The following is a 25,629-nucleotide window of genomic DNA, read 5'->3' as shown; positions in this document are numbered from 1 at the left end:
TACGTTTTAAAGGGCACGTAGATAATAAATAGGCACAGATGGGGATTTAACAGAAAACAGAACCGAGTATCGTAAAGATTGGCTGTCCGGAATACCTAAGGACAATAACATTTAAAGATTACTTCTGCCCTATTACCTGATGCAATCAAAATGATTTTGGCAATATGAAGTTACCATTCGTTTGAAAAAAGACATTTGTTCTACCAAATGGTATTGTGTTACTCACAGAGTAAATTGCCTCTCAAAATTGTGATAACCCAAGACCACCACTTATTGCTTTACAATAACACGGCCCTTTCTATGTTGGTCAAATGTCATCGTATTTTCGGGACGCGCTGCACTACAAGGCAAAATAAACATTCGTGGCTCGTCCTGGGATTAGTTAACACACCAATCACGTGACGACCACATCTGGCTTGATAGCTTACAACTCTGAAAGCACGCGCATGCTCAATCGCAGGGGATGGGCTGTGCACATGGGCAGGCTAGCTGGCTGGGCTGGACATAGTCTTGGCCAGAGCAAATGCCCTGCTGTCAAGTGCATGTATGTTTGTATGCTGAATTTCTTTCGTACCGTACAAGGCCAACTATGCAACTTGGAAGTGCGCGATAAGGACAACAAACTAAACACAAAAAACAGTTTTCAACAATAGAGTTTTCAATCTAGATTTAAAAGTGCACTGCCCCAGTGGCTTCCTAATATCGGGAGGAGCGTTCCAGATGGCCATAGAAGCCCACCTAAAAGTGTGCGATCCAGTTATTGTCTTTGTTCGATGGCCAGCCAAAAGATCCTGCGAGAATGAAGGGCAGCCGTTTTTCCGAGCACTTATCGCCAGAGCTGCATCTATCTTCGCACTCAGATAAGTCTAAGTGATGGTTTGTTGAAATGAGCATTGTGGCTGTGTTCATCTCCTGTTTACAACCCTGGGCCAGCAATGGAAATTCCACATTCGTATAGCAGCGGTGAGTCGACCCACAGGACAACCACTGTTGACTTCTCCAACAAAGTCATACTTGTCGTATCGACCCCAGGAGGGATGATGGGCTGAGTCAACCTCCCAAACAATGTGATTTTGCAAGCTTGTGACTGTGAGCTGCGATCACTTCCGCTGGGCCACCAGGCCCAGATGGACCATCTCATAGCCTTGACATGTGCCATTATGCCCCCAACACGCCCTCGAGACCTACGCCTTGCCCTTGCGCCCTGCTGTCACCCACATCCACACTTGTGCTCCTAAACAATCGTCCATTAGAGGCCACTGCGAGATTAAAATGATAAACAAGAGATGTGGGTGGGTGGCTCAGAGGTCAAACCGCTGAGCCAACACGCTCAAATCCTGCGTTCGAATTTGGGTTTCAACCAACTGACCGTGATTAAACCGGGGCTCTCATGTTTAGCGAGTTGTTGGTATCAGTCCGGTCATGATATGCTCCATAACAAAACAACACATTATTTTTTTTACTTAATTTGGCTAAATTCCAGCTTTGAATGGGAAAAAAAAATATCTAATTTTGACTGTCCTGCCATGAACATTTCTTCATAGCAGGATATGTGGGAAAGTGCACTGTCCCCATGTGTGTGTGGATAAACAAAAAGGGCCCATCGAGGAATCTCAGAAGTAGTTTGGTGACATCTGCTTTCATGGGCCATTTTATAATACGGTGTGATGCAAAGCTCTGGGAGTTCAGAAAGGACACTTTGTCTCAGAACAATGAGGCCTATGCCACAATGAAAATGAAATTGAGAAAAGGACAAAAAATAAACGAAACTGTTGACAGGGTACAACAACTTAATCCTAAACCCCGAACTCAAATATTCCTTTGTACACGCTTACGAGTTTTCAGCTAATTTCTGATCACAAATTAAACGAAATTTTAAGTAATTTTGTCGAAAATCGTTTGAAATCGAAAACATTTATAGTTACAAATTAACATGGCGAGACTGGCAGGAAGCAGAGAGAAGTGTGGAAGGGAGGTGCCACACGCTGCCAGCCATCTGAAAACTGGGCCGCACTAGTCGAAAGATATGTGGAGCATCACATTAGAACTTTGAATCAATGAACCATAAATGGCAGCTGTCGTCTCACGCGGTCCCAGCCCAGACATCTGATGGGGCAAAGTGACTCGCTTGCCGACGACACATCTCAGAAGAAAATTGGCGCTGGTAGAACAACTACGAAGCCAAGGACCAGGGGTGGGGGGCTGCGGAAAGAACGTCAGGCACGTCCAGCCAGGCATGACGCGGAAGAGCGTTAGGCGAGCGCGATGGACCGCCTCACCCAACGCGAACTCCGGCCGTCCTTGCAGCGGCTCTTTGCTGGGCAGATAACAAAGACGGGTTACCGCAATCACGCGCTTTCAGATGTGCTTCTTGCGGCCGTCTGGAACGTTCTTCCTTCCGATATTAGGAAGCCGCTAGAGTTGTGCACTTTGAAATCGAGATTGAAAACTCATTTATTTCGAACTGCTTTTTGTATGTAGTTTGTTGTCCTTTCCCCGCACCTCCGATTAGCGCGCTTGGCTATGTACGGTGCGAAAGAAATTCAACCTACATACGGAACATACATACCTCGGCCGCTTGCGTCTCCTGGTGCAGCTGCGTGAGGCCGGTGAGGTCCTCAAGGAAGGAGTGCGACGAGTCGAAGACCTGGCGGAGGAACGCAAACCCTTCCCGCTCGTAGTGCTCCAGCACCTGGCGGAAAACGCAGAAAGCGCAAGGGCGAGCGAGTGGGCGAGCGAGCGGATGAACGGGGGAGCGAGCGAGCGGGTGAGCGGGCGGGACATTGTTACGGGCGAACGCCGCCGCGTCGTGTGGGGTGGAAGCCCCACGCTGATGCAGTGTCTGGGTGGTCCGGCACTTAATGTAACAAAGGCCGGAGCGGAATTAACGCTCAACTGCCCCACATTATTGAAGGAGGCCCCTCGCCGATTGTGCTTTTTTTTCGTCAGGAAGAGAGGAGGGGGGGGGCCCTCTCTCTCCTTGATTTTTTCAAAAGAAAAAAAGGGGGCTTGGGTCAACATTATTATTTTATATAAAAAAAAATGTATACCATGGTATTGTAAAGCTGCATAAAGGAAAGTAAATGAAATAAAAATGTGGCTTTGATAGACATCGTTACTTTTTGTTTTGCCGTTGGCTAAAAACCAAATGACGCGTTGTCAGTTTCGGATGATATACCGCAAGTATGATTAAACACGCATTCCTGTGAATAACGAAGGCAGATACGCATTCCACCGCGTGCAATGAAAGTGGGCTCTAGGGGACAGAATAATGCCGAGTTTCCTGTGAAAGTCGTATCAACAAAAATGCCAGTGCAAGCAGTTTTCTTCTAACATAACCATGCTCCTTCCACCGAGGATTGAAAGATTCTCACAGACACTTTTTTTAGTCGAGTTCCACATGGGATGTTGAGGAAATTCTACGAGTGAGAGCGTGGCACTGTGGGGAGGGGGAGGGGGAACAAGGTGCCAGGAGAAAACCATACGTACGAGGGGATGACACTCAAATAGCCCTGCGTAAATAGATTTAAAACTTCTAGATTTGAAGCTTTCGTGACTGCAAGGATTCATATTCTTAGGTTTTTTTGGTAAAGTCACCATGTAGGTACAAAATTTAAATTAATAAAAGTAAAATAAAATCGTGCTGTGACGGTTCCACCTGAATACGGAAGCTTGTGTTGCCTGCCTCCGAAACGTCGTGATTTTTATTTTATTTTTATTTTACTTTTATTAATTTAAATTTTTTACCTACGTGACTTTACCGAAAAAAACCTAGGAATATAGATTTAAAACTGTTTATTGCTGAATAACTAACGACAGACCACCTTGGCACCCGAATCTATGACAACCTAGCATTCCTAGGTAGTCTCTCATCCATGTATTAACAAGGCTCAACGCTGCTTTGACTCCAAAGATCATGTGCAATCAGGGATATTTTGGTATAAATGCGTTACCTTATTTTTTTAAGCCCCCATTGCCCCACTCATCGCATATTTATCACGCGAAAGTCTACGCGTTAAAATTCGCATTTCCATAAATGCGTAATGTATACGTACGATTTTTTTTCGTTATAAATATTTCACTGCAAAAATAGAAAAGAACACCGAAAGCCAAAGATGGGGTTGTGATTTATTCCGAGCCACGTGCAACACAGCTGCAATCGGGGTCCTTACAATTATTCACGGTGCGGCACGTGGTGCGGGTTTACGTGTGCGTCACTCCTCAGCCATCACAGAAACTCTCCCACTTTTTGGCAAAACAGGGCAGGTTCCAATTCCACGTGCACACCAATATATATATTTTTGTATACGTACGCTGTGCGCGTGTTTTTTTCGTTAGCCAAATTGACTCAATTACGAAAATATTTAATTTACGAGCAACGCTAATATTTGGGATGAAATACAAATAAAAATGTTTTGCTTTTTCTAAAGCGCCCTTTAAAACAACTGACCTATCCAACCAACACACTTGCAGCAGTTATGATTTTCATCAACTAATAACTGAAAAATACAAACTGCGCACACACACGCACACCCGCAAGTGCGCGCGCGTGTGTAAATACGCGCAGTTCACGTCACACCGTAGAATGCTTTTTGTCACGTACAAAAAGCATTCAACGGTAGATCTCTGCAGAAACAATCTGCCATTTAGTAAGCGGTCAGACTTCACTCGTCAATATATATTTTTTCCTTCCGCAAGCATCTCTCTGGTGAAGACAGCGTTTCACTAAGCGGCTGCTGTCCCTTCACCAAAAAGGCGCCCCGTGGAACTCGAGTGGAGTTTCTTGGTCTCATGGGGAGGTCGGCAGTGGACGCCAATATCACTGCCAAAACTAGCGCCAACTCCATACAGTGTGACCAGTCTCCCAGCGCCAGCTCTAGGGGGGGGCTGTGGGGGGAGGTTTTTTGTAAAAAGACCCCAGGCTCATTGTGTATTAAGCCCAAAACCCACCGGGTATTACGGCAAAAGGATTATAAGTGCAGCTTTATTAGAACGTGTCCACCGATGTTTGTTTTACTTGGGTTGGAGTCTTGTCTCTCTTGTCATGTGGCGGAGCATAATGTAACATCTTAAATTTGGTACTTCCATTGCCATCAAAGTTATGCCCCTTATCCATCATCCATCCAAAGTTTTGCGGCAGGGGCGCTATTTAAAACGCCCACACGTGGCCCACTTAAGTTGCGCATGCAAAGCAGCGAACAATGCAAATACATACAGTGTGCCTTTATAGCACCTAAAAGTGTGCAGGATTGTGCACACAATGTCCACACGGCAATAGTGTGCGCGGGCGTTGTAAACGATACGCGCAGTCGTTTCGCGACGCTGAAGGCGCGCTCCCGGGAGCACCGCAGCAATAGCGCCAGAGCCCATCTGGTTTTAATTAATGCCCTTGTGCTCGTGAAAAATACTCCGCATTTAATTTGCGCGAAAACACACTGGTCGGGTGCTGTCCACGTTATGGCGTGCTGCAACCATACGGAGAATTTGGGCAAAACGTACCAAGGGCTTGATTTTTCATTGCAACCTTGCCCAGGAACGCATTGAAGAAGGGATAAAGTTTCCCTGCTCACCCCCCCCCCCCACAAGGATGCCCCTTGGACTCGTCACAGCCCCTGGATCTCCAAGAGGAGGGTGCCCTGGCTGTCCCCGTGGTTCATGCAAAATCCGGTCATTCTCGCAGCGGCGGCATTTGGCTAACCATCGGACAAAGACAGTCACTACGCCGTGCGCTTTCAGATGCGCTTCTGCGGCCATCTGGAACGCTCTTCCTTCTGATATTAGCAAGTCACCGGAGCAGTGCACTTTTAAATCTAGATGGAAAACGAATTTCTTGAGAACTGCTTTTTTGTGTTTACAGTAGTTTGTTGTCCTTCCCCTGCAACCTTCGATTACCACGGTTCACTACGTACAGTCCCAACTAAGTTCAACATACATATGTCGCTGTTGGCTCTATGGATACAATTGCTTTATCCAGGAGCCATGCCACGGAGTTTCCCTCCAATTATGTCTACCACGTTACCCAACTCCGATCGCAATCACCAATTACCATCCAGCCACCCTGCCACAATCTACCCTAATGTAGCTTTTTCAAATTCACGTAAATTGCCATTTAGACGCAACATAAACTGTGTTGTTGCTTTCGGTAAAGTCACGTAGAAGGGAAATAATAAAATAATAAAAATAAAACAACACAATTCTCACGACGTTTCGATTGCAACACAAGCAAACATCATCAGGTGTGAAAACCACAGCAAGAATATTTGAAAAAACCGCCACTTTTTTACATTTTCTTGCTGTGGTTTTCACACCTGATGACGATTGCTTGTGTTGCAATCGAAACGTCGTGAGAATGTTATTGTTTTATTATTTCCCTTCTACGTGACTTTACCGAAAGAACCAAGAATATGAATCCCTGCAGTCACGAAAGCTTTAAATCGAAATTTGTGTTGCTGTTGTTATAGGATTTGTTTCCTGCCCCTTCTTGGAAGAGCCCCGACAAGGAGCTGTGGCCGCAATGCTACAGCTGGTACGCACCAGGCACATGACTCTCCTCAAGTCGGTCGCTTTGATCGCTGCCCACACGTACAGTTGCTAAAGCGAGGCCAACGCGGGCATCCATCGATTGCTCTCTTCGGCACGGAGGGGCGCAAACCACTTCCACGTGCACATCCACGGATTTCTCGGCGCACTCCTCAAATTAGCCACCCAGCTATCCATGCGATTGCCTTACTGTAAGGTTGGGTGCACCAGCACTTGAATAATGAGGGTGCTAATTCTCAGGGGGTGTGGGAGGTGGTCGTGGTGGACGAAAAATAGCCCCGTGTATTTATAGTCTCTATAACAGATGGTACCAGGGAGCGTTTATTTATTGGCGTACCGACAGGTTGTGTGGCCAGGGTAAAACCTCTGCGGATCATAACCGGATCCAGTGGCAGCAGCAACAGATACTAATTTCATGGCAAGCTGAGCTAAGATTTATTTTTTTAAATACGTTTCCTCTTTAGCCAGTCACTGGCTCATCGCATCATTATCACCCCTCTATCGCTACTGCCATGGTTACTCTTTCCTGTAAACTGTACTCTTTGATTCCTCCACCCATATTGTAGACTCGGTAAACCACGTGGACTGTTTGATCTCAACCACACTGTGTTCAACTACCACGCCGCAGGTCACAAGACTTCTCCTCTTTCTGCTTCCTGCTCAACCTTGACATTCTCACCCATTGTCCCCTTTTCCAAGTTCTTACTGCCTTGCTCGATTTAGGAGGTGTGCTAACACATCGTCACGGTGGCGAAGATGTTAACTCCCTCGCCTGGTATGCAGGAGGTCGTGGGTTCCATCCTGACCCTGACACCTGTTGTATATTTGGGGTTTTGATATTATCCCCGTGGTGGCATGGATTTTTCTCTGGGTCCTTCTATTTTTCACTCGACATTTAGAAACATCGTTTAGAGTATTTGGCTACTATATATTTCCACATGATAAGCCCCTTCGTTAAGCTATCATTTGTGGTCGCTTCTGAAAAAGAGCTATGTAGCTCAGTGGGTCTTACCTGGTAAAAATAAAACGTGTATATTTTTGTAGTCTTAGTTTTAAACTCTTATGTATGAATCCTTCAGCAGCGCTGTTTGCTTGCTTGGCATACGCGGCTTTTGGGCCTGTGCTCATCACCTATGATAACAAAACCAAGTGCAACAACAACTAAATTCGATGACAGTGTAGCGATAATTATGAAAATAGAGAATATATTTATTTCTCAATCTAAAGCTGGGTCGAGGTCACCCCACGGTTCATATAGCACTCGTCACCGATGATAGCCGTGCACTGCAATCGAAACCAGGTTGCCGGGGTGAACATCGCCGCGCGGTGTGCTAACCGTGGCGCCACTAGTCCACCCCTAATAGTGCAACGGCTTGTTTTGTAAAAGGAAAATAATGCCCGCACAGGGTAGTGCCAGTTGAACATTATCAGCGCATTACCGCTAGGCACAAAGCCAGACATTGTCACTCGAGAGATTGTACACAATAGTACAAAAAGCTCCACGAAATGCGAGTTTTGTAACTTAAAGTGAATGGGATTCCCCACACCCGAACCCCCCCCCACTAAATTCACAGCACGCTCCCCTGTACAGCACACACCTGCCCACGCACAACAGAGACCTTATTCCCCTCAAGCTATCCCCCTGGTTCTGCCCACGTGTAACGATACAATTGCCACTCAATGGAAATGCCTACTCTATAACACAGCCACTGAACACCCGGCGAAAGGCACGAATGTACGCACAGCATGGCTCAAAACTTACACTTGCACGTATAAGGGATCAGTTTCAGATTTAAAGGCTTTGTATTTTTGCATGACAATTTGGGATTTTATTCGTGTACTGGAAGTGTTTTTGTGACGTGCCAGTTTAAAATGTCTCCGCGTTAACCGTGGTGACATCACCTGATGTCACCACGTCATTTTGGCGAGAAAACCACAGAAGAGATGGCCTGAAAGTGACTTCAGTTCCTGCGATGGCACGTAAAGGGACGTCACTTTCTGTCAAGGCATGTTTTTGTATCATTTAAAATGTTGTACCTAGGCTCGATTTTTTGATTGTTTGGATTAAAACCGAAAGTCGCAAAACACATCCTCGACATGTTCCTATGATCCAATTCACCCCGAGTATGGCCAGTCTTCAGACTTTGGAAGCTAAGCAGTGTTGAGCCTAGAAAGTGCTTGGATGGGTGACCAATGATACCCCAAAAAAACAGGTGCAGTAGTTATTACGGGCAGCAGAGGTCAGTGCAGCCAAATCCACTGCCGTTCTAATCTCTCCCTCACTGATCAGTGTGAAGTAAGGTCAAACAACCCGGACGACCCGATACTCCGATGTTTTCACATTGAATGTTTGGGATTAAACCTTTATCGTGTCCATGGAGAGATGAAGATAGGTACGTAAAGGTGCCACACTGCAATGGCTTTCTCACACTATTGCTGGTGGCAGGGCCTCCACCTCGAGATGTGGCTCTAGACAGCACCTCCAGTGTATTTTGACCTACTTTCTACACTGGCCAGGCATCTGAGAATATGTGAAAGTACCCACACTCTATCCCAGCACACGCAACCTGCCGCTCAAACTAATTGTTGAGCCATATTCTTGATTCTTTCGGTAAAGTCATGTAGAAGGAAAAAAACTAAATAATAAAAATAAAACAATAAAATTCTCACGACGTTTCGATTGCAACACAAGCAATCATCATCAGGTGTGAAAACCACAGCAAGAAAATTTGAAAAAGTGGCGGTGGTTTTCACACCTGATGATGATTGCTTGTGTTGCAATCGAAACGTGGTGAGAATTTTATTGTTAAATTTTTATTATTTTGTTTTTTCCCTTCTATGTGACTTTACCGAAAGAACCAAGAATGTGAATCCCTGCAGTCACGAAAGCTTTAAATAGAAATTTAATTGTTGAGCCGTCGCACCTCTGATGAGCACGGTTGGCTACGTACAGCGCAAAAGTTCAACATACATGCATACAACTGTGGTGAGCCCATTAATACTGCTGTGTGGGCAGAAGCGGGGAGGATTTAAGAAAATGTGTCCCACTGTTTAAATTGCCGCGCATCCGAATAACAAGTCCAGTGGGCTAACCATTACACAACAGCAGCAGCAGCAGCCCTTTCGCCAAAGGGGCCCAGGGACAAAATATAGGGAACATTCAAACGCCCTATCGGGAATAGTCTCGCAGTCGCGCAGAGCGCCGTGAATAGGAGCAGAAGAACATCGATGCTGGCCGTGGTTCTAGTGATAGAATAGCACCAAAGTAACCCAGATTATCGCGTGGGACAAATGGGACCACCTGCTTTTCCGGGTGCCTTGCAAATGCACCCGCGCAGGGAAATGAACGGAGACTCGCAGGGTCCGATTCGATGCATCGGCAGTGGGCGCAGCCTAAATTTTTTGCGCGTTACTTTTTTGGAGGCGGCAGAGATGGCCAGGGAGAAACGATGCTAATTATAAAAACGGAAATGACGGTAGTAAAACGTCCATTAAGTACAATTTAAAAACATCTGTATGTTAAACAGCGCAGTTTTTTCATTTATAGGAACAGTTTTTTTCGTCTGGTTTTACACTTTGTCAAAGATTTCATAAGTTAAAAAAAACCCACTAAGTGAAAATGTGCACCGGCAGCGAAAGTCGCTGTCGTGGTCGTGCGTGTGTGAGTGTCTTTTTCTTTCTCTAAGCCCAGATTTACTTACTGTAGCTGAACAGGCAGTGCATTTATCAAAGGCCAGGCTGGCAGGGAGCACGTGGTCAAATCTGGACAGAAAACCACGAATCTGGAAACGAGATACAGAGAGCAACGGTGATCCAAACATTGTGCTGTGTCCTTTGTATCGCACTGTGTTAATGTCAGCGACGCGTCACTACAAGCTCATACATTCGTTGACTTTGTTTGACCAGAGGAGATACCTGTTGAGACCTCCCAAGTCCCTGGTGCAAGAGAACCATGGGAGGGAGGTTAAGTGACATCACAAGCAACGGTGAATACATTTCAATATTTCACTCTGTTCCCATATACTTGTTTCATCGATATATTAAGTTAATAACATAATTCAGTGGCATGACAATCCACAGCAAGACGAAGCCCTGTGCTGGCCACGAGTGTTATTTTGGCCTTACCTCACCACGCTGCTCGGTGCGTTTTGGTGATGGGGGGGGGGGTAACCGCCCAGGAGTTGCTGGTTTAGATACCACTGGTGTTAGCTGTGGCCAGGAATCGAACTCAGGTTTATGGCTTGAAAGCGTTGGGTGCTATCCACTGCACCACCAATATCCCTGAATTTATATTGCCAAATATAATTGTTGAGAAAACAAAAGACGAAAAAGTTTTGACCAAACCATCGTGAAGCTTTTAGTTGTTTTTTTCTTTCAGATATCAACATGTTCATGTTACCACACTTGGGACTACAGTGCAGTGAAAAAGAAAAACTGCACGTACAATTCTGACGCATTCTCTTTGCCACACTCTTAGCTGCCTCTTGTGTATTTATATACAATCGCCATGGGTGTGCACGCATTTGCGTGCACATGTTTTTTTGTTGTTGTAAAGCAGCCAAAGTATTGACAAAAGACAGACGCCCCTTGTACAGTGCTTCGTCTCTGTCTTGGCTGTGGCCGACATCGCCACCTGGTGTAGAAACAACACCGCCCCGATTCGGTTCGCATGAAATCCTTGCCATTCCGTGACACACCACCACGGGGAAGAGGAGTAGTGAAAGGAATGCTGGGACGGAAGTCCACAAGAAAAAGAGGGGCACGGTTCAAGATGAGCAACAGGAAGAAAGAAGGAATGCCAGACGCAAGGGGGAGGTGTGGGAGAAGGAAAGACTGTGCCAATGTGTCGGGGATGAGACAGTGATGGGAGGGAGAGGCAGAAGGTACAAGCAGATTTGTTTTCACAGGGGGCGGGGACAGGGGAGAAATCCAGAGTAGTGGTGGCTACGCATAAGTCATATGATTTACCGGAGGCTTGTGCTTACTATAGATCTAACCCAAAACAACCTGCGTTATTGATAACATTGGTCAACTATATATGTATAGATGGTCCTTGGACCAGAGTAGATATTGGTACCACGTAAGGTCGCAAAACTTTAGCAATTCCACTTTATATACGTGGCTAATGAGAGTCGATTATTTAATAACCCACTGATTTCAAATGGTAATCCCAAACTTCATTGTTATTGGTCCCAACGACATTGGAACCGCTGAAGTGCTACTTCAGGTGGTACCGACACGTGAAACATCTGGTCAAGGCTCATGAACTCGTACCGCGTTCCAAGCAACACACAGTTACGTGTGCAAAAAGCACTCAGCCGTGTGCATTGTGCAAAAGCCACCGAGAGGTACTGGAGAACTGCATTGTGGTCCTCATGTCTTCGGCCACCATCAAATAAATTTTAGCAAATGTGACAGACTGACAGGCAGCAGCGAGACAGAGAGATAACTGTACTGCGTTGTTCAGAGTTACGTCCGATGTTTCGCTTTACGTGATCGGAGCTTCTTTATGAACTGAAGCCGAGAGCTTCTTCAGGAACTAACGCTCGCAGCGCATGAAGCGAAACGTCAGACATCGTGCTGAACAACACGCGGTAAATTCCGCAAACGCATCGAAGACCTGTACAGCTTCCGAGAGCTGATCGGGCTCCCTTTGGTTCGTTTTATAACTTTACATGGCAGTGTTATCAATGAATGCACAGTAAACATAGGTCATTGATGTGTGTGTGCACAAAGATAACAAAAAGATCCCCCGTATAGCCTTAACAGACTGTAGGGGCAAGTGCTGTTAGCGAGCTCCTATGAAGGCCACAACGGTACACGAGGGGGTGGGTGGCCAGCACCACGCCCGACCGCCTTTGTCTCCCCAGTAGCGATGTTTACACACCGTACCAGGTACTCATTTAAGGCTGAGTGGACCTAGGGGAGGCCCAGAACCGGTTCAGATAATTGTCACTGGTATTGGCCGTGAACGGGAATCGAACCCGGGTCGTTGGGTTCATAGCGCAGCGCGCTAACCGCGACACCACCGCTCCCCACCAATTTCTATTGCACGTACGTATACACACGTATGTACGTGCGCAACTCCGATTAGCACGGTTGGCTACATACGGTGCGGAAGAAGTTCGACATATGTACGTATGCGTGCGCACGTCACACAGCAAGCCAAGCAGACACGAGCAGCACCTGGTGTGGGATCAAACCCAGCGGCGTCGGGGGCTCGTTCATGCGGTCATCTCCCACACTGGCCGAGGCGTAGCCCCTGTAAAGGCACGGAGATCAATTAGCGACTCACGTCCCTTCCCAGGTGGACTGACGTGAAAGGCTCAGATGCACGAGGGCTGGGCGATGGCGCGGAGACGGAGGGGAGGGGAAGGGTCGTCACAAGAACTCGCACGCTGCGGCGACACCGAGAGACATGTCGTACGATTTACACCATTGTAACCTCATTTGCCAGTAAAAAATATTATAATTGGTTTTTACCCTTCTATCTGGCAACAAAACTGACACTTTTTTTTATAAGGAGTCATGTTTGCATAGACCACAATACCTGCAGCCATAATGCAAACAACAAAAAACATAACTTTGATAATATATGCATTATCAGAGTTATGTTGTGTTATGTTTTTTGCATTATCAGAGTTATGTTTTTTGTTTGCATTATGGCTGCAGGTATTGTGGTCTATGCAAACATGACTCCTTGTAAAAAAAAAGGTGTCAGTTTTGTTGCCAGATAGAAGGGTAACAAAACCAATTATCATGTCGTACGATGTAACATAATTGGACCGCCCAATTTGTTAAGTGTCATTATGACGTGATGACCGTTGATCGATTCAAACGTTTTATTTCCCCACAAAATATGCATCAAATATTAGCAAATGCATTTCTGGGAGAATTACCGGAAGTATCTCAAAGCAGTCTGAGCGGAATGTCGTTGTATGTTGTTGAATTCGGGAACAAAAAGTCTCAGGGTGATCGATTAGGAGAAGCTGCATCGGTCAGAATGTGACCAATGCACCGGCCACGTGTAAATAATACGGAGTAATAACAATATCTGCGTGAAGGCGGTAACATTTTTTGGTTGGCGGAGAGTTAACGACAAGAATTGTCAAAATAAATACGTGGCCTGACACAAAACTAATTTGGATCGTACGTAGTATTGGCTACAAAAACCCCATAGTTTGCGTTAATAATAATGAAATAACACAATAATAATCAAAAATATAAAACTTATGCTCGTTAAGTTAATGCATTTTAAAAGATTTGTGGAGTAATTGTGCTACTGGACATCTGTTTTCTCCAGTCTAGATAAAGATCGTGATTCTGATTCTGCATGGTGGTTATATGACGCCATACATTTTTGGCAGAGTGTATCATTATAAGTGTTACAGATTGTAAAGTTACAATGATTTGACGACTTACGGGAGGTTTATGTTGCGTGAACTGCAGCAGAATGACTTGGAAGCAAGTATTTATTTGCACATAACGTGCAACAAAGCACAAACAAATCATTGCAAGATACGTGAACATACAAAGTAACCGAAAACCGCTATCACTATAATCGTCGGGCCCAAAGGTCTAAGATTGCCAAGCGGACAGCAAGGACCAGGACTACTGTAAGAGTATGCGATGTGAGTTAATACGTTTGTTGTATTGAGCGAGGTTGTGTTTAGTTTGTTGTCCTTCCCCTGCACCTTCGAACAGCACAGTTTGGATACGTACGGCGCGGAAGAAGTTCAACATGCAAACACATACATTATGGGAACATGGGAAAAGAGATAATGATGGGAGGGACATTACGATGACGGTCATGTCGTGAAATGCACCGCTGTATCGCGTATTCTCCCGTGAAGAACGCTGTCGGGCCGAGCCGGGCTGACCAGCCGCAGCGCAAGGGCGTACCTCTCTGGGTGCTGCAGCACGGACACCATGAGCTCCACAGCGAGAGCTCCGGCCATCATGGCCAGGCCCGGGCGGCTCACCGTGCACTGCTGGTCCAGGGTACGGTCTCTCGTCGACTGCTCGCGGATAATAATAATAACAACAGGAATGACAACAATAACGATGACAACAATTAATAACGTCGTACACTTGATATTGGCGTCATTATTAAAGAGCAGAGCTATCACGGAATGAAAACGGTGCTTTGTTTACGTAACAAACCTTACCAATTGCCTGTGTCAGGTGCCGGGTTATCAGCACAATTATATTCACGCGTTCTAACCGAATATTTTTTTTAAATATCAGAATCAGAATATTGATTTACACCGGAGCAATCCGATGAGCTGTAAAGCTCTTTTAATTTCGATACTCATCCCCGTCGCGTTCTCGCTTCACGAGAGAGCCTCTCACGTCTCCAGGTGCCACCACGTCGTTACAGAAGTAGCAGCCGAGCCGGTGGCCGGGGATGTCCGAGAAGAGCGAGGAGGTGGTGGTGGCGGCGGCGGCAGCGGCAGCGCCGAGACTCCCGAGTGCGTCTCCCGGGTCCTCCCTGGCTGCCTTCAGGCCGTGCCTCATCACCACGAACGTGTCGAAGCCAAGGGCAGCGTTGATCACCAGCTACGGCACACGAAAGCCGACGACACCGCCACCGTTATCGTCATTGGAAAGGGTCGATCGACTAATGGGTGAAGGCCTCTCCAAGTCGCCCATCACGGTCCTGTGACGATTATGTAGAATGCAGACGAGAGCTGTGGATTCATGGAGGGTGAGGGGGGTGATGAGGGTGATTGTCCACCCTCCCCCTCAACTTGAGTCTCTGAAAATGTGTTATTTTATTGAATATATATTTTAAAATAATATTCAAGTAGGATACATTTAAAAAAAGTTTCTAGTTCCGCCCTTGCGCATGGGACGTTGTGAACAAGGACATTTACAACACAGTGAAGGTTCATTCGGTTTGCTTTGATGGAATGGGTTCATATAAAAAAACAATCACATGAATTTATTTTCTTGTTTGTGTTCTTATATCGTCAAAAAAAGAGGGGGGGGGGAAATATTTTGAGGTTTTTACTATTTGAGTTTTGACTAATTATGACTTCATATATATTTTTGAAGGCGAGAATAAAATATTGGTTACGAATGACTTTTTAACAAGGTACAAAACAACATTGCAAAGTTGATTCTATTTATTTCACAGAAATGTTGAAATTTCAACAGACTGTGACGATCATTATTTCCTCTCAGCAATTGTAAAAACAAATCGCTGTTATTTTTAATTAACCAGTTATTTATTGTCCACGTTGACGAAAGCGGTAACTTTATAACTATTTGTAATAGAGACATCGTGGCTTGTTTTAAAAACAAACGTCAAGACGGAGGAAGGCATAGACACAACAAGTTGTCTTGACAGGGCGAGCAGGTGCAGAGGCACAGTTGACTTATTTCAACGGCTCGACACAGCGAAAAGACACGTGGAATCGCCAAGGATGAAGAGACGGGTAGCTGTACACGAGGCATGAGGCGTGTAATTGACAATGCGCCAATTGTTGGATTAAACTAGATACTTACATCCACAATACATACCTCGAAGCGTGCATATGAGAAGAGTTAATCCCAAGTTATGAGAGTATGTTGATTATTTCATTGCTTATGCATACAAGCTAACGAAATGAACAAAAATGTACTAATGAGTTGAAAACCTGTGAAGCGGAACCATGTTACTTCAATCAAATTTTTTTTTATATAAATAGTCGTTCAGCAGGTCACGTCTGGCGAGGTAAAGTGCGGGTACTCCTATCTCTTCAGAGACATCTGAGCAGCATGGAAGAGTAGGCCAAATACCCTCTCCGGAGTGATTCTCCACAGCTCCCTCCAGCGGAGGCTCGCTCTCCGGCATGCAGCGGTGTGGTGAGGCAATTGCAGGGCTGCACCTTTCCATTTACCTTCAATCTAATGAAGCAAACAAAACTGTACGAATGAGATAGGATAACACGTAAAATGAGACTATACAACCGGATAAAAAAAAATTGTTTAACATATTCGTGGACCCCAAATGTTGGAAATTCAACAAATTACTTTATGGGGGAGATGTGAATTTAACCAAGCATAGCGGACACGTCTAATCTAAGAGCTGGTGGACATGGGACTCCCTGCCCGCGATGGTGGGTGTGTGGCGCCACTGTGGCGAGATGTTAACTACCTCGCCTGGTATACAGGAGGTCGTGGGTGCGATCTCGACCCTGATGCCTGTATATTTGGAGTTTGCGTGCTCTTTCCGTGGTCGGGTGGATTTTTCTCCAAGTCCTCCGGTTATTTCCTCCACATTTAGAATCAACATGCCTTTAGAGTATTTGGTTGCGAAAATTTTCCACATAAACCACTTCATTGAGCTATCGTTTGTGACAGCCAGGTCGCTTCTGAAAAAGAGCTACACGGCTCAATGGGCTTTACCTGGTAAAATACAAAAATAGTTTCAAAATAGTTTAGCATGCGTGGGGGTGGGCACGCACCTTGTGCTTGCTCGCGGCCAGCACAGTCGGCAGCCAGCGACTCTCCCGCGTGTCCATGAGCAGGAAGACGATGTCGTGCTCGCTCACGAGCCTCTCCAGCACCGCCGTGTCCCTGCGCGCCTGCTCCTCAGCCTCCGGCGACGAGCCCACCGCGTGGCCAGGCATGGGGATGCTCAGTGAGAGACCCTCCGACACCTGGGCAAACGCAGGGCAAGTTGCAGGGAAACCCATCCTCCTTATCTATGGTGGTTTTGCTTGTGTAATGTGAGGATATATCCGGCTCACTGACGTATCACAACTCGTCATGATGATTGGCTCTGCCGGTCCTGGTCTATAGCCAATGGGGGGAAGCCTAGGGGCGTGGCCCTGACGTAATGGAAAGGTGACAGCTGTAAGTAGAGGATTGGTTCTGCTGGCTTTGGCCACAGCCAATGGGGAGATGAGTCAGGGGCGTGGTCCCGGGAGCTTACGAGGGAGGCTGGAATATTCCATAGAGGCTAACCAGGATTGGTGGAAACGTACCACGTGACCCGGGTATTAAATAGGGGTGGAGACGAACGACATGGGGTCAAAACGGGAACGAACAGAGGAGGGGGGCCACTCGGGAGCGGGGCTCCGGATTGCCACGTGGCGGTGCGTCTCTCTCTATCTATCCCTCTCACGCTGCCTGTCAGCATATATTATCAGAGTATGTTTTTTGTTTGCATTCTGACCACAAGTATTGTGGTTAATGCAGACATGATTCGTTGTAAGAAGTTTCAGTTTGGTGTTTTAACATCTCAACACCTGTTTTGTTGCCAGAAAAAAGGGGAAAACCTATTCTCAAAGACCATGTTGTTTTACTTCTGCAGGATCCAATCTGTGTTTATGTCACACACAACGAACAAGGAGCCTGTCGATGCAACGCAAGACGAACATGTGACATGCGATGAAAGTTCTCAAATCCTTCCCTGGCCCTGCTTGGCCCCCGGGACAGATACTGATGCCAGGTGAACCAGAGTTTCACGGTTCGGTTCTGGCTCGACTTGGCAAATAGCTGGTGGAAAACCATCTAGACAATGAAGACCTCGTGTCAGTGGGGCTCGGATGTGCCAGAGGGTATATGTCTCAACTGGCTCTCAACTGGGTAAAATAAATCACATATACGCATGTGTCTACGTGTGTTTGCAGGAGGTGGGGGACTGGTAGTGTCGTGGTTAGGGCACTGCACTGTGAACACGGCGTCCGAGTTCGATTGTCGCTCATAACCAATGACGGTAGAAAATGTTTGAGCAACTTCTGGGCTTCCCCTACGTCAACTCAGCCTGGTGTTGTGTGCAAACGACAGCACTGGGGGGACAAAGGCTGCCGGGCGCCGTGCCGGCCTTCATAGGAGCTGGCTAACAGCGCTTGGTCCAACAGCCCGTTAAGTCTTTACGGGGGGGGGGAATCTCTGTATTTTTTGGAGGAGGATGGAGGTGGTAGTGAGAGAGAGGTGGCGGCGGGAGTCATCACGCACGACGCCTGGGAAGATTCGGCGCAGTCGCTCGGCCGCAGCCTGCGCCTTGGGCCTCCCGCCGCCGAGGCAGTCCTCAAACTCGTAGAGCGTCTGCCGCACGGGGTTGGAGTACGACACCCGGGCGTTGTCCACGAAGGTGATGTGACGCACGCCCCAGCCCTGCACGGCAACGGCCAGGCACATGCGTGCGGTGGTCAGAGGGGGGGGAGAGTGGTGACCAACCGGCGCCATGGATGTGGGGAACAGACCCAGGTCATGGGGTAACAACAAGGGCATCTAACGGAATGGATGCTTCGATTCAATTGGTGAAATTGATTCATTCATTCACGATGCATACATTGAATCGCGTGTGTAAGAACCGATTATTTAGGATTCGTGTAGATTTGATGTTGCTAATGTAATACATCGAAAAATACATGGAAAATTTTAAAGAGACTGCAATGCATTACAAACGAGACAGACAATGCAAACTAGACAGTTAATCTTCTTGGTTCTTTCGGTAAAGTCACGTAGAAGGGAAGTAATAAAATAATAAAAATAAAACATAATAAAACAATTCTCACGACGTTTCGGCCACAACGCAAGCAGCCATCCTCAGGCGAAGAATGAAACACCCCAAGCTTGGAGCGTATATTTAAGCTGGGTTAGAGGGGGGGGAGGTGGGAAGAAGAGCGCCTCAACAAAATAATTTGCATATCAAGAGGAATTCAGCATATGGAAAATGCGTAGGAGGTGGGCGGGGGGGGTTCCAAATCAATACTATGCCCGTGCATTATGCAGGATTAGCAGCATCAAAGGGGGGGGGGAAGTGGGGGAGCATTAACAAAGGAAAGGAATGTTAATAGTATGTAGCTGTAGTTACTAAACAACCACGTAAAAAACTACAGTATAAACTGCATGACAAACTAAAGTATAAACTACATAGCATCATCAGTAAACTTACTATACTCTACAATAAGCTGAGTTACTAACAGTAAGTAATACATGAAAAATTCTACGTTGTAAAAAATTATATAATATGCTTCCATCTAAACTTTATTCTCTTACATCACACGCGTCTATACCGTACTATATACTTCCATAGGCAAAACCAACATTAAATTACATACTGTATTGCTATAAACCACCCTATACCTTATACATTTTTAATATAACACTATGTATTATTCTACCCACCCTAATGTGTATCAAAATGGTTTATTACGTCCTTCCAGTGATTGCTAAGCCAGAATCCATCTTCTCGGTTAAAATTGTCTCTGTGTTTGTAAATGTGGATCGCCTCATGTACGAATCTCTGCAGTCACGAAAGCTTTAAATCGAAATTTAGACAGTTAATGTAACTGGAACTGTATAAGCAACACAGACCGTACCAATGGGATGGGCAGTACAAATAATGACAACACAAACGAGGGAAAAGATGTACAAGGCAGGTTGCCTGTCCGAGACTAAAAGTACGAATGAGACGAATAACACAAACGACACAATACAAACAAAATATAAAAATTATTAATCCTTGAATCCAATCATGACCTCAAATAATTGGCAATCCATGGAATCGCTGTGGGTGTGGGAGAATCCTTAAATTTCTCGCAACAAACCCCCACCCCTCCCGCCCCATTGGTTCGAATAATAAAAACAACCTCCGCATTGTACACCAACAGCGTGAACCACATGTGCGTCGTTCAATCGAGTTATTTGGTGCGGATGTAATAATACTTGGAAGAGAAAAATGAAATTCATATTTTTTAACGAAAAAATCTGAAATTAATACAAAGGCTTTCGTGACCAATATTATGATTCGTAATTAATTATTTTGGGTAATATCGTGTATGCTTTTCCACATTTCGGTTTTGCTGATAAACTAAATCAAGTGGCACATTTGCCCATGACGTGACAACTTGATTTGATTGGCCCAATCGGGTGGCGGAGGGTTATAGTTAAACACGGACATGAGCATGGTTCGCTAATGGAATACACCGAAGAATAAATGGAAAATAAAAAAACGACTGCAATGCAGTGAACATCAACATACGCACACGTGATCCAACCCAAAAGAAGACAATTATGAATCACACAATATTCAGTAACAAGACTCGGTGAGCGGCGCGCACGATGCACACGAGAGCATCGAGCGGCACGAGGGAGCAGGTGGCAGCGTGGGTCTGGGGGCTACGGTACCAGCAGGGTCCTGGCCACGTTGCAGCCCAGGGTTCCCGCTCCCAGCAGCAGGCAGCGGGCAGTGGACACGGCCTCCAGGTCCAACGAGGGCACCAGCCGCCACCGCATCAGCTTGAGGTTCAGGTCAACCGACGACTCTGCCAGCCTGGAACGCGCGTGTTATAACGTTACCCGACGCCAAACCCCCGGTACAGCGGTAGCTTTGCGTCGCGAGGAATTGTGGCTCTGGAATGCGACGGCGTCATGAAATTAACAGCCCAGAGATATCAGTGGTGACACGCGATAGATTTGTGGGGCCGCGATGCTTTCGTAGAATTTGTGTTGTAAAGGCCCTCCACCACTTGACGAGGCCAAACAAATGTAGCTGTCACGCAGCGTACAAGCGATTAACTACATACACATTATTATTGTGTCAGTTCAGAAGTTAAGTTGAATAGAATGATTTGCATGAATAAGGTGGAGTCTTGACGAAATAAATTTGACCGCACCAATACGCGACCTTACCCAAAATATTGTATGAACCATAATGTTACAATAGTAATACTGTATCAGTCAGAATCCTTTGTTTAACCAGTAGATTAAATTAACCCAGTGGAGACCAGTGAAACACTGCCCCTTTCGCAAAGGCAGAAGAGGTTCTATACCTCTTTGGGTCCATGGAGTCGCTCAAGTTCACCATCCTCGGGGCAAGAACTCCCTTCTGGTTTTTCTCCCAGCCAACACACTTTGGACCACCTGATCCCAAATCATTAAAAATACAAGATGTCATACTCGATTTCCATTGTCACTCACCAGCCCATACAACAGCCTTCTGTCCACAAAAAACCTTATATTTGTGTGTATTTTACAAGCATAAACTTAATAATTGGTTTTTTACCCTTCTATCTGGCAACAAAACTGACACCTTTTTTTTACAAGGAGTCATGTTTGCATAGACCACAATACCTGCAGCCATAATGCAAACAAAAAAAAGGGTAAAAAAACAATTATCATATTTTTTTTTACTGGCAAATGAGGTTCCAATGAAGCATAAACTTTAAAAGGATCTGATGTCTACTTGAGTGTTGCAGCGAAGGCATCAAAGTTGGCATTTCTGTAAGTGTGTACACGATTTTACGGGTTAAAGGTTTAAATAGCATCAGGAGTCCTTCACTGTTACTGAGAAAAAATGAACATTTCGACGTTTTGGCCGACTGGCCTTCTTCGGTAAATACCTAATTATTTACATTTTAACAAGTGAAGATCAGTGAACTGTATAGCTCTTTTTTCAGAAGTGACCTGACCACAACCAATAGCTCAAAGAAGTGGCTTATTGCGTGGAAATTTATAACAGCCAAATACTCTACGAACATCTTCCTAAATGTGGAGGGAAAAACCGGAGGACCTGGAAAAAAATCCACGGACCACGGGGAGAAAACGCACACTCCAAATATACAGGCATCAGGGTCGGGACTTTGAACCCATTACCTCCTACATATCAGGCGAGGGACATAACATCTCGCCAACGCGGCATGCACATACTCTCACAATCATGCTCTCTCACATTGTAAATTCCTGGTAGTTGTACACATTTAGGACATAGAGTACTGAACTTTCAATGAAGGGGAGCATGACTCAGAAATTAGGCAATCTGGATATCGGTGCCCTCTGTTCTCACTGTACTCCTCTCCACTATGCACTATTCGATCCAGGAACCAAGATTCTCTGGCCAAGTCCCTGGTCGACATTTCTCTCAATGGGAATTCTCTCATTCCCCCACTGCTGCCCCCATAGCATGGAATCCTCTTCCCCCAGTCACCTGTGCTGTTTACTCCCTGACTCTATATTTAAGCAAAGGCTGAAGACCTTCCTTTTTCCCTCTGTCCATGGCATGACCATCACTCTCTATAAAATAAATATGCCCGATGTTTCTGTAGAGTGCACCGAGATGTGGCGGCATTTTGAATATATATAAAGAAAACTCCAACTTTAATTGTATAAAAGCATTGTACATACCTGGAATATCTGCAATTGAAGTCATCTTAATGGTGAGGACGATGCTGTGAGTGATGTCTCGGACACCTTGGGTTATTCGGTCCCTAAAGCACAGCACTTCCAGAGACTCCAGAGAGGGCCCCCTGCTCAGAGGCAAAGGTCAAGGTCAATCAGTCATCATGACCAATGCAATTCATGACACTTTGTTTTAAAATTTTCTCCTGCAAGTTGCTGCAGCTGCTACAAATCTATACCAACCCTCCGAGGTATGTTCCATCAATCCTTGTTATTTGGGTGAGGCAACATTATGAGCAGAAGTCAAATGAAAGTAATGGCTACAGAAGCGTAGTCTTAAGGTTATTGGATATCTAGTGTAGTACAACTTTCATAGGCAGATGAGCCTCCAGCAGTGACAAAGTGACAAGGAAATCCACAGAAAGGTACCTGGACCCAGGGTAATGACAGCACTACCAAAAACTGGTGAGCATCTCATTGGTCAATGGTATCAGCTAGGCATGTGATGATGGACAGACTCATTGATTGCAGTGTATTCTAAGGCTGAAGTCACATTCGTTGAATTGTGCATGAAAATAAATTATTTACAAGTTATACAAATTACATGCAACTTTGGGAACTTATTTTGTGTGCAAATGATATGCTCAAAGTGTATTTGGGCTATGGGGGGAAAAATTGTATGGAGGGAAAAAAAAAACTACAAACATAAAAAATATGATGGTAAAGATGAGACAAAAATTGATCTGGAATAAATGTGCTGGCAGGGGTCGAGGGGTGGGGTGTGGTGGTAAAACGTTGAATGGAGAGTATCAACAAACACTAGGAGGTTGTTGTTTCTGCGTGTACCACCAATTGCTGTGCAATGGCACGGCAAAGGCCAACAGTTATTATTAAGGAAGTATGGCATTCCCGACAGCTGACAACTCCAGTTCCTGAAGCTCCCAGCACATGGAGTGAAACGTCGGACATCATGCCGAACAACGCTCGGTGCAACTCGAAAACATATCGGAGAGCTATGCTGCACAACCGCAAAACTCTACGCAGTCATATTCCCAACGTATGTTTACACTATAATAATAACAATGCATTGCTGTTCACGTTTGCCTCATACCAGTTGTGTGCCAGAAGAATGAGGAGATTCCTGAGTGGCCATCCAGGGTGCTGCTGAAGCGTGCACGGATCGTACACAGCCACCATTGCCTGCAAACAGTTTTCAAAATACACAATCTTAACATTACTTACATACAGCAATATTGATAAAATACTGGAAGTGAAATTCCATAATGGAAAATAGTGTACATTTTTTACTATTTGAGAAGTTGATAACATCAATTTCTCTCAGTTTAACACGTAGCCTTTCGCGACCAATATCATCCATAACAGAGGTTTTTTTTGGGTTAGATCACGTATATATGTGTCGTTAAAACCCACCACCACCCGACACAGCCAACTAGTAAGGGTTGTCACGTGAACACAACATGCCAATTCGTCACTAGTACAGCACACCAAGCCACAACATTTACAATCTGAGTACGACGTTTCGCCAGTAATTACAACTAGCTTCATCAGGTGACAGCCAAAAAAAAACCTCTTGTTAATTTCTCTCGTTTACAGATATCTGGATATCCAGAATAACTTTTTTAGGGATTTTCAGATCCAAATTTTTAAGAAATAATCATATATCCAACAAAACAATCATATTTCTCACACCTCCCATGAGCACAGTGGGCTACGTACGGTGCGAAAGAAATTCAACGTACACACATACAAAACAACTGCAGCAGTTAGCATTACATTGGGCACGAACGGTTGAATGTTGATGACAACAAAAATAAATGTGACTCCTGAGAAGTGGCCATATGGCTTAAATAAACCTTGCCCTAGCTATGGGACCCGTTTGCCAGTATCCAGATATAGAATGCTGAAGCATTCTTTTCGTATCATTCAATATGTTGATATTGGCAAAATGGTCCCATACTATAACTGCTTAACCTGAGCTATTAATGCTTTGGTGTTTGCACTGTCCTTGTACTACTTGGCTTTTGGTGGCCTTTGGTCAACAGCAGGAGTGAGACAAAGCGATAAAAGAGGCTCTCTGTGCCACAGGCTAATCAGTTTCAAGGGCGGTGCGCACATTACAAAAGCATATTTGTTCGTGTTTTTCTAACCACAAGTACGTGTGGTTATTGCAGACATGATGCCTTGCAATTGGCGTCTAGTGTTTGAATGTCTTAACACCTGTATTGACGCCGGTTAGGCTAAAGCCCTTTTTTACACGCTTTTATTTAACTCACTCTGTCTGTTGTCGTATCCTCAAAAAATCTTGTAACTCAATTTTAACCCACTTCCCAATGTGCTATCGACTGCAAACTTGGTATACTTATGTCATGCTGATGACAAGGCTATATTCTATCATAAAAAAAATCTAAAACATATATTTTAAAACATTCTTTTACACGCTTTTGATAATCTCTGTCTGTTGTATCCTCAAATTTTGTAACTCAATTTTAACCCACTTCCCAATGTGGTGTCGACTGCAAACTTGGTATACTTATGTCATACTGATGGCAATACTATATTCTATCATTCAAAATAAAATATTAAATATTTTTAAGCAATCTTTTGTATATCTTATGTTTCGGCTTGGGTCTAATTGTCCACGCTCAACTGACGTTGGCTGTAATTGGCCAGGGCCCCTTACGTTGTGGCAAGCTTCGGGCCTACTTCCTGGAGTCGTGGACTTCTTCCATTACTAGTACGGTACATTTCATTAAAGCGTGTTTTAAAAAAAGTTTAAAAAAATATTACTTATTATCATTCAAACCTTGTTCTGCTGCGGCCAGAAGGTGTCCCAGTCGCGTAATGGGGCAACGCAGACGTCATCCCCAGAGAAGCCCACGAGGAAGCATGGCAGAGCAGTCACACTTTCTTTGGCGCAAAGTCCATCGTAGGAGGTCAGCAGAGCCTGGACCT

General features: G+C 45.2%; 1 protein-coding gene across 2 annotated transcripts in view; it reads right to left on the bottom strand.

Moving 5' to 3' along the window:
- Positions 1–25,629, bottom strand: part of ATG7 (autophagy related 7) — a 38,236-nt gene that overhangs the window by 4,304 nt on the left and 8,303 nt on the right. For both annotated transcript variants that reach the window (XM_078610630.1, XM_078610631.1), the window contains exons 7-18: positions 25,481–25,627; positions 23,768–23,856; positions 22,663–22,784; positions 21,312–21,402; positions 20,668–20,812; positions 18,490–18,648; positions 16,992–17,186; positions 14,893–15,099; positions 14,443–14,558; positions 12,727–12,802; positions 10,242–10,322; positions 2,570–2,692 (exon numbers count right to left, since the gene is read on the bottom strand). In XM_078610630.1, the coding sequence (XP_078466756.1) occupies positions 2,570–2,692; positions 10,242–10,322; positions 12,727–12,802; positions 14,443–14,558; positions 14,893–15,099; positions 16,992–17,186; positions 18,490–18,648; positions 20,668–20,812; positions 21,312–21,402; positions 22,663–22,784; positions 23,768–23,856; positions 25,481–25,627 (1,551 nt within the window). The remainder of the gene's footprint in view (positions 1–2,569; positions 2,693–10,241; positions 10,323–12,726; positions 12,803–14,442; positions 14,559–14,892; positions 15,100–16,991; positions 17,187–18,489; positions 18,649–20,667; positions 20,813–21,311; positions 21,403–22,662; positions 22,785–23,767; positions 23,857–25,480; positions 25,628–25,629) is intronic.

The sequence above is a fragment of the Lampetra planeri genome, chromosome 34, assembly GCF_965212315.1.
Source record: "Lampetra planeri chromosome 34, kcLamPlan1.2.h2, whole genome shotgun sequence".
Taxonomy (NCBI): domain Eukaryota; kingdom Metazoa; phylum Chordata; class Hyperoartia; order Petromyzontiformes; family Petromyzontidae; genus Lampetra; species Lampetra planeri.
The sequence above is the reverse complement of the archived record's forward strand: the minus strand, read 5'-3'. Positions and strand labels throughout refer to the sequence as shown.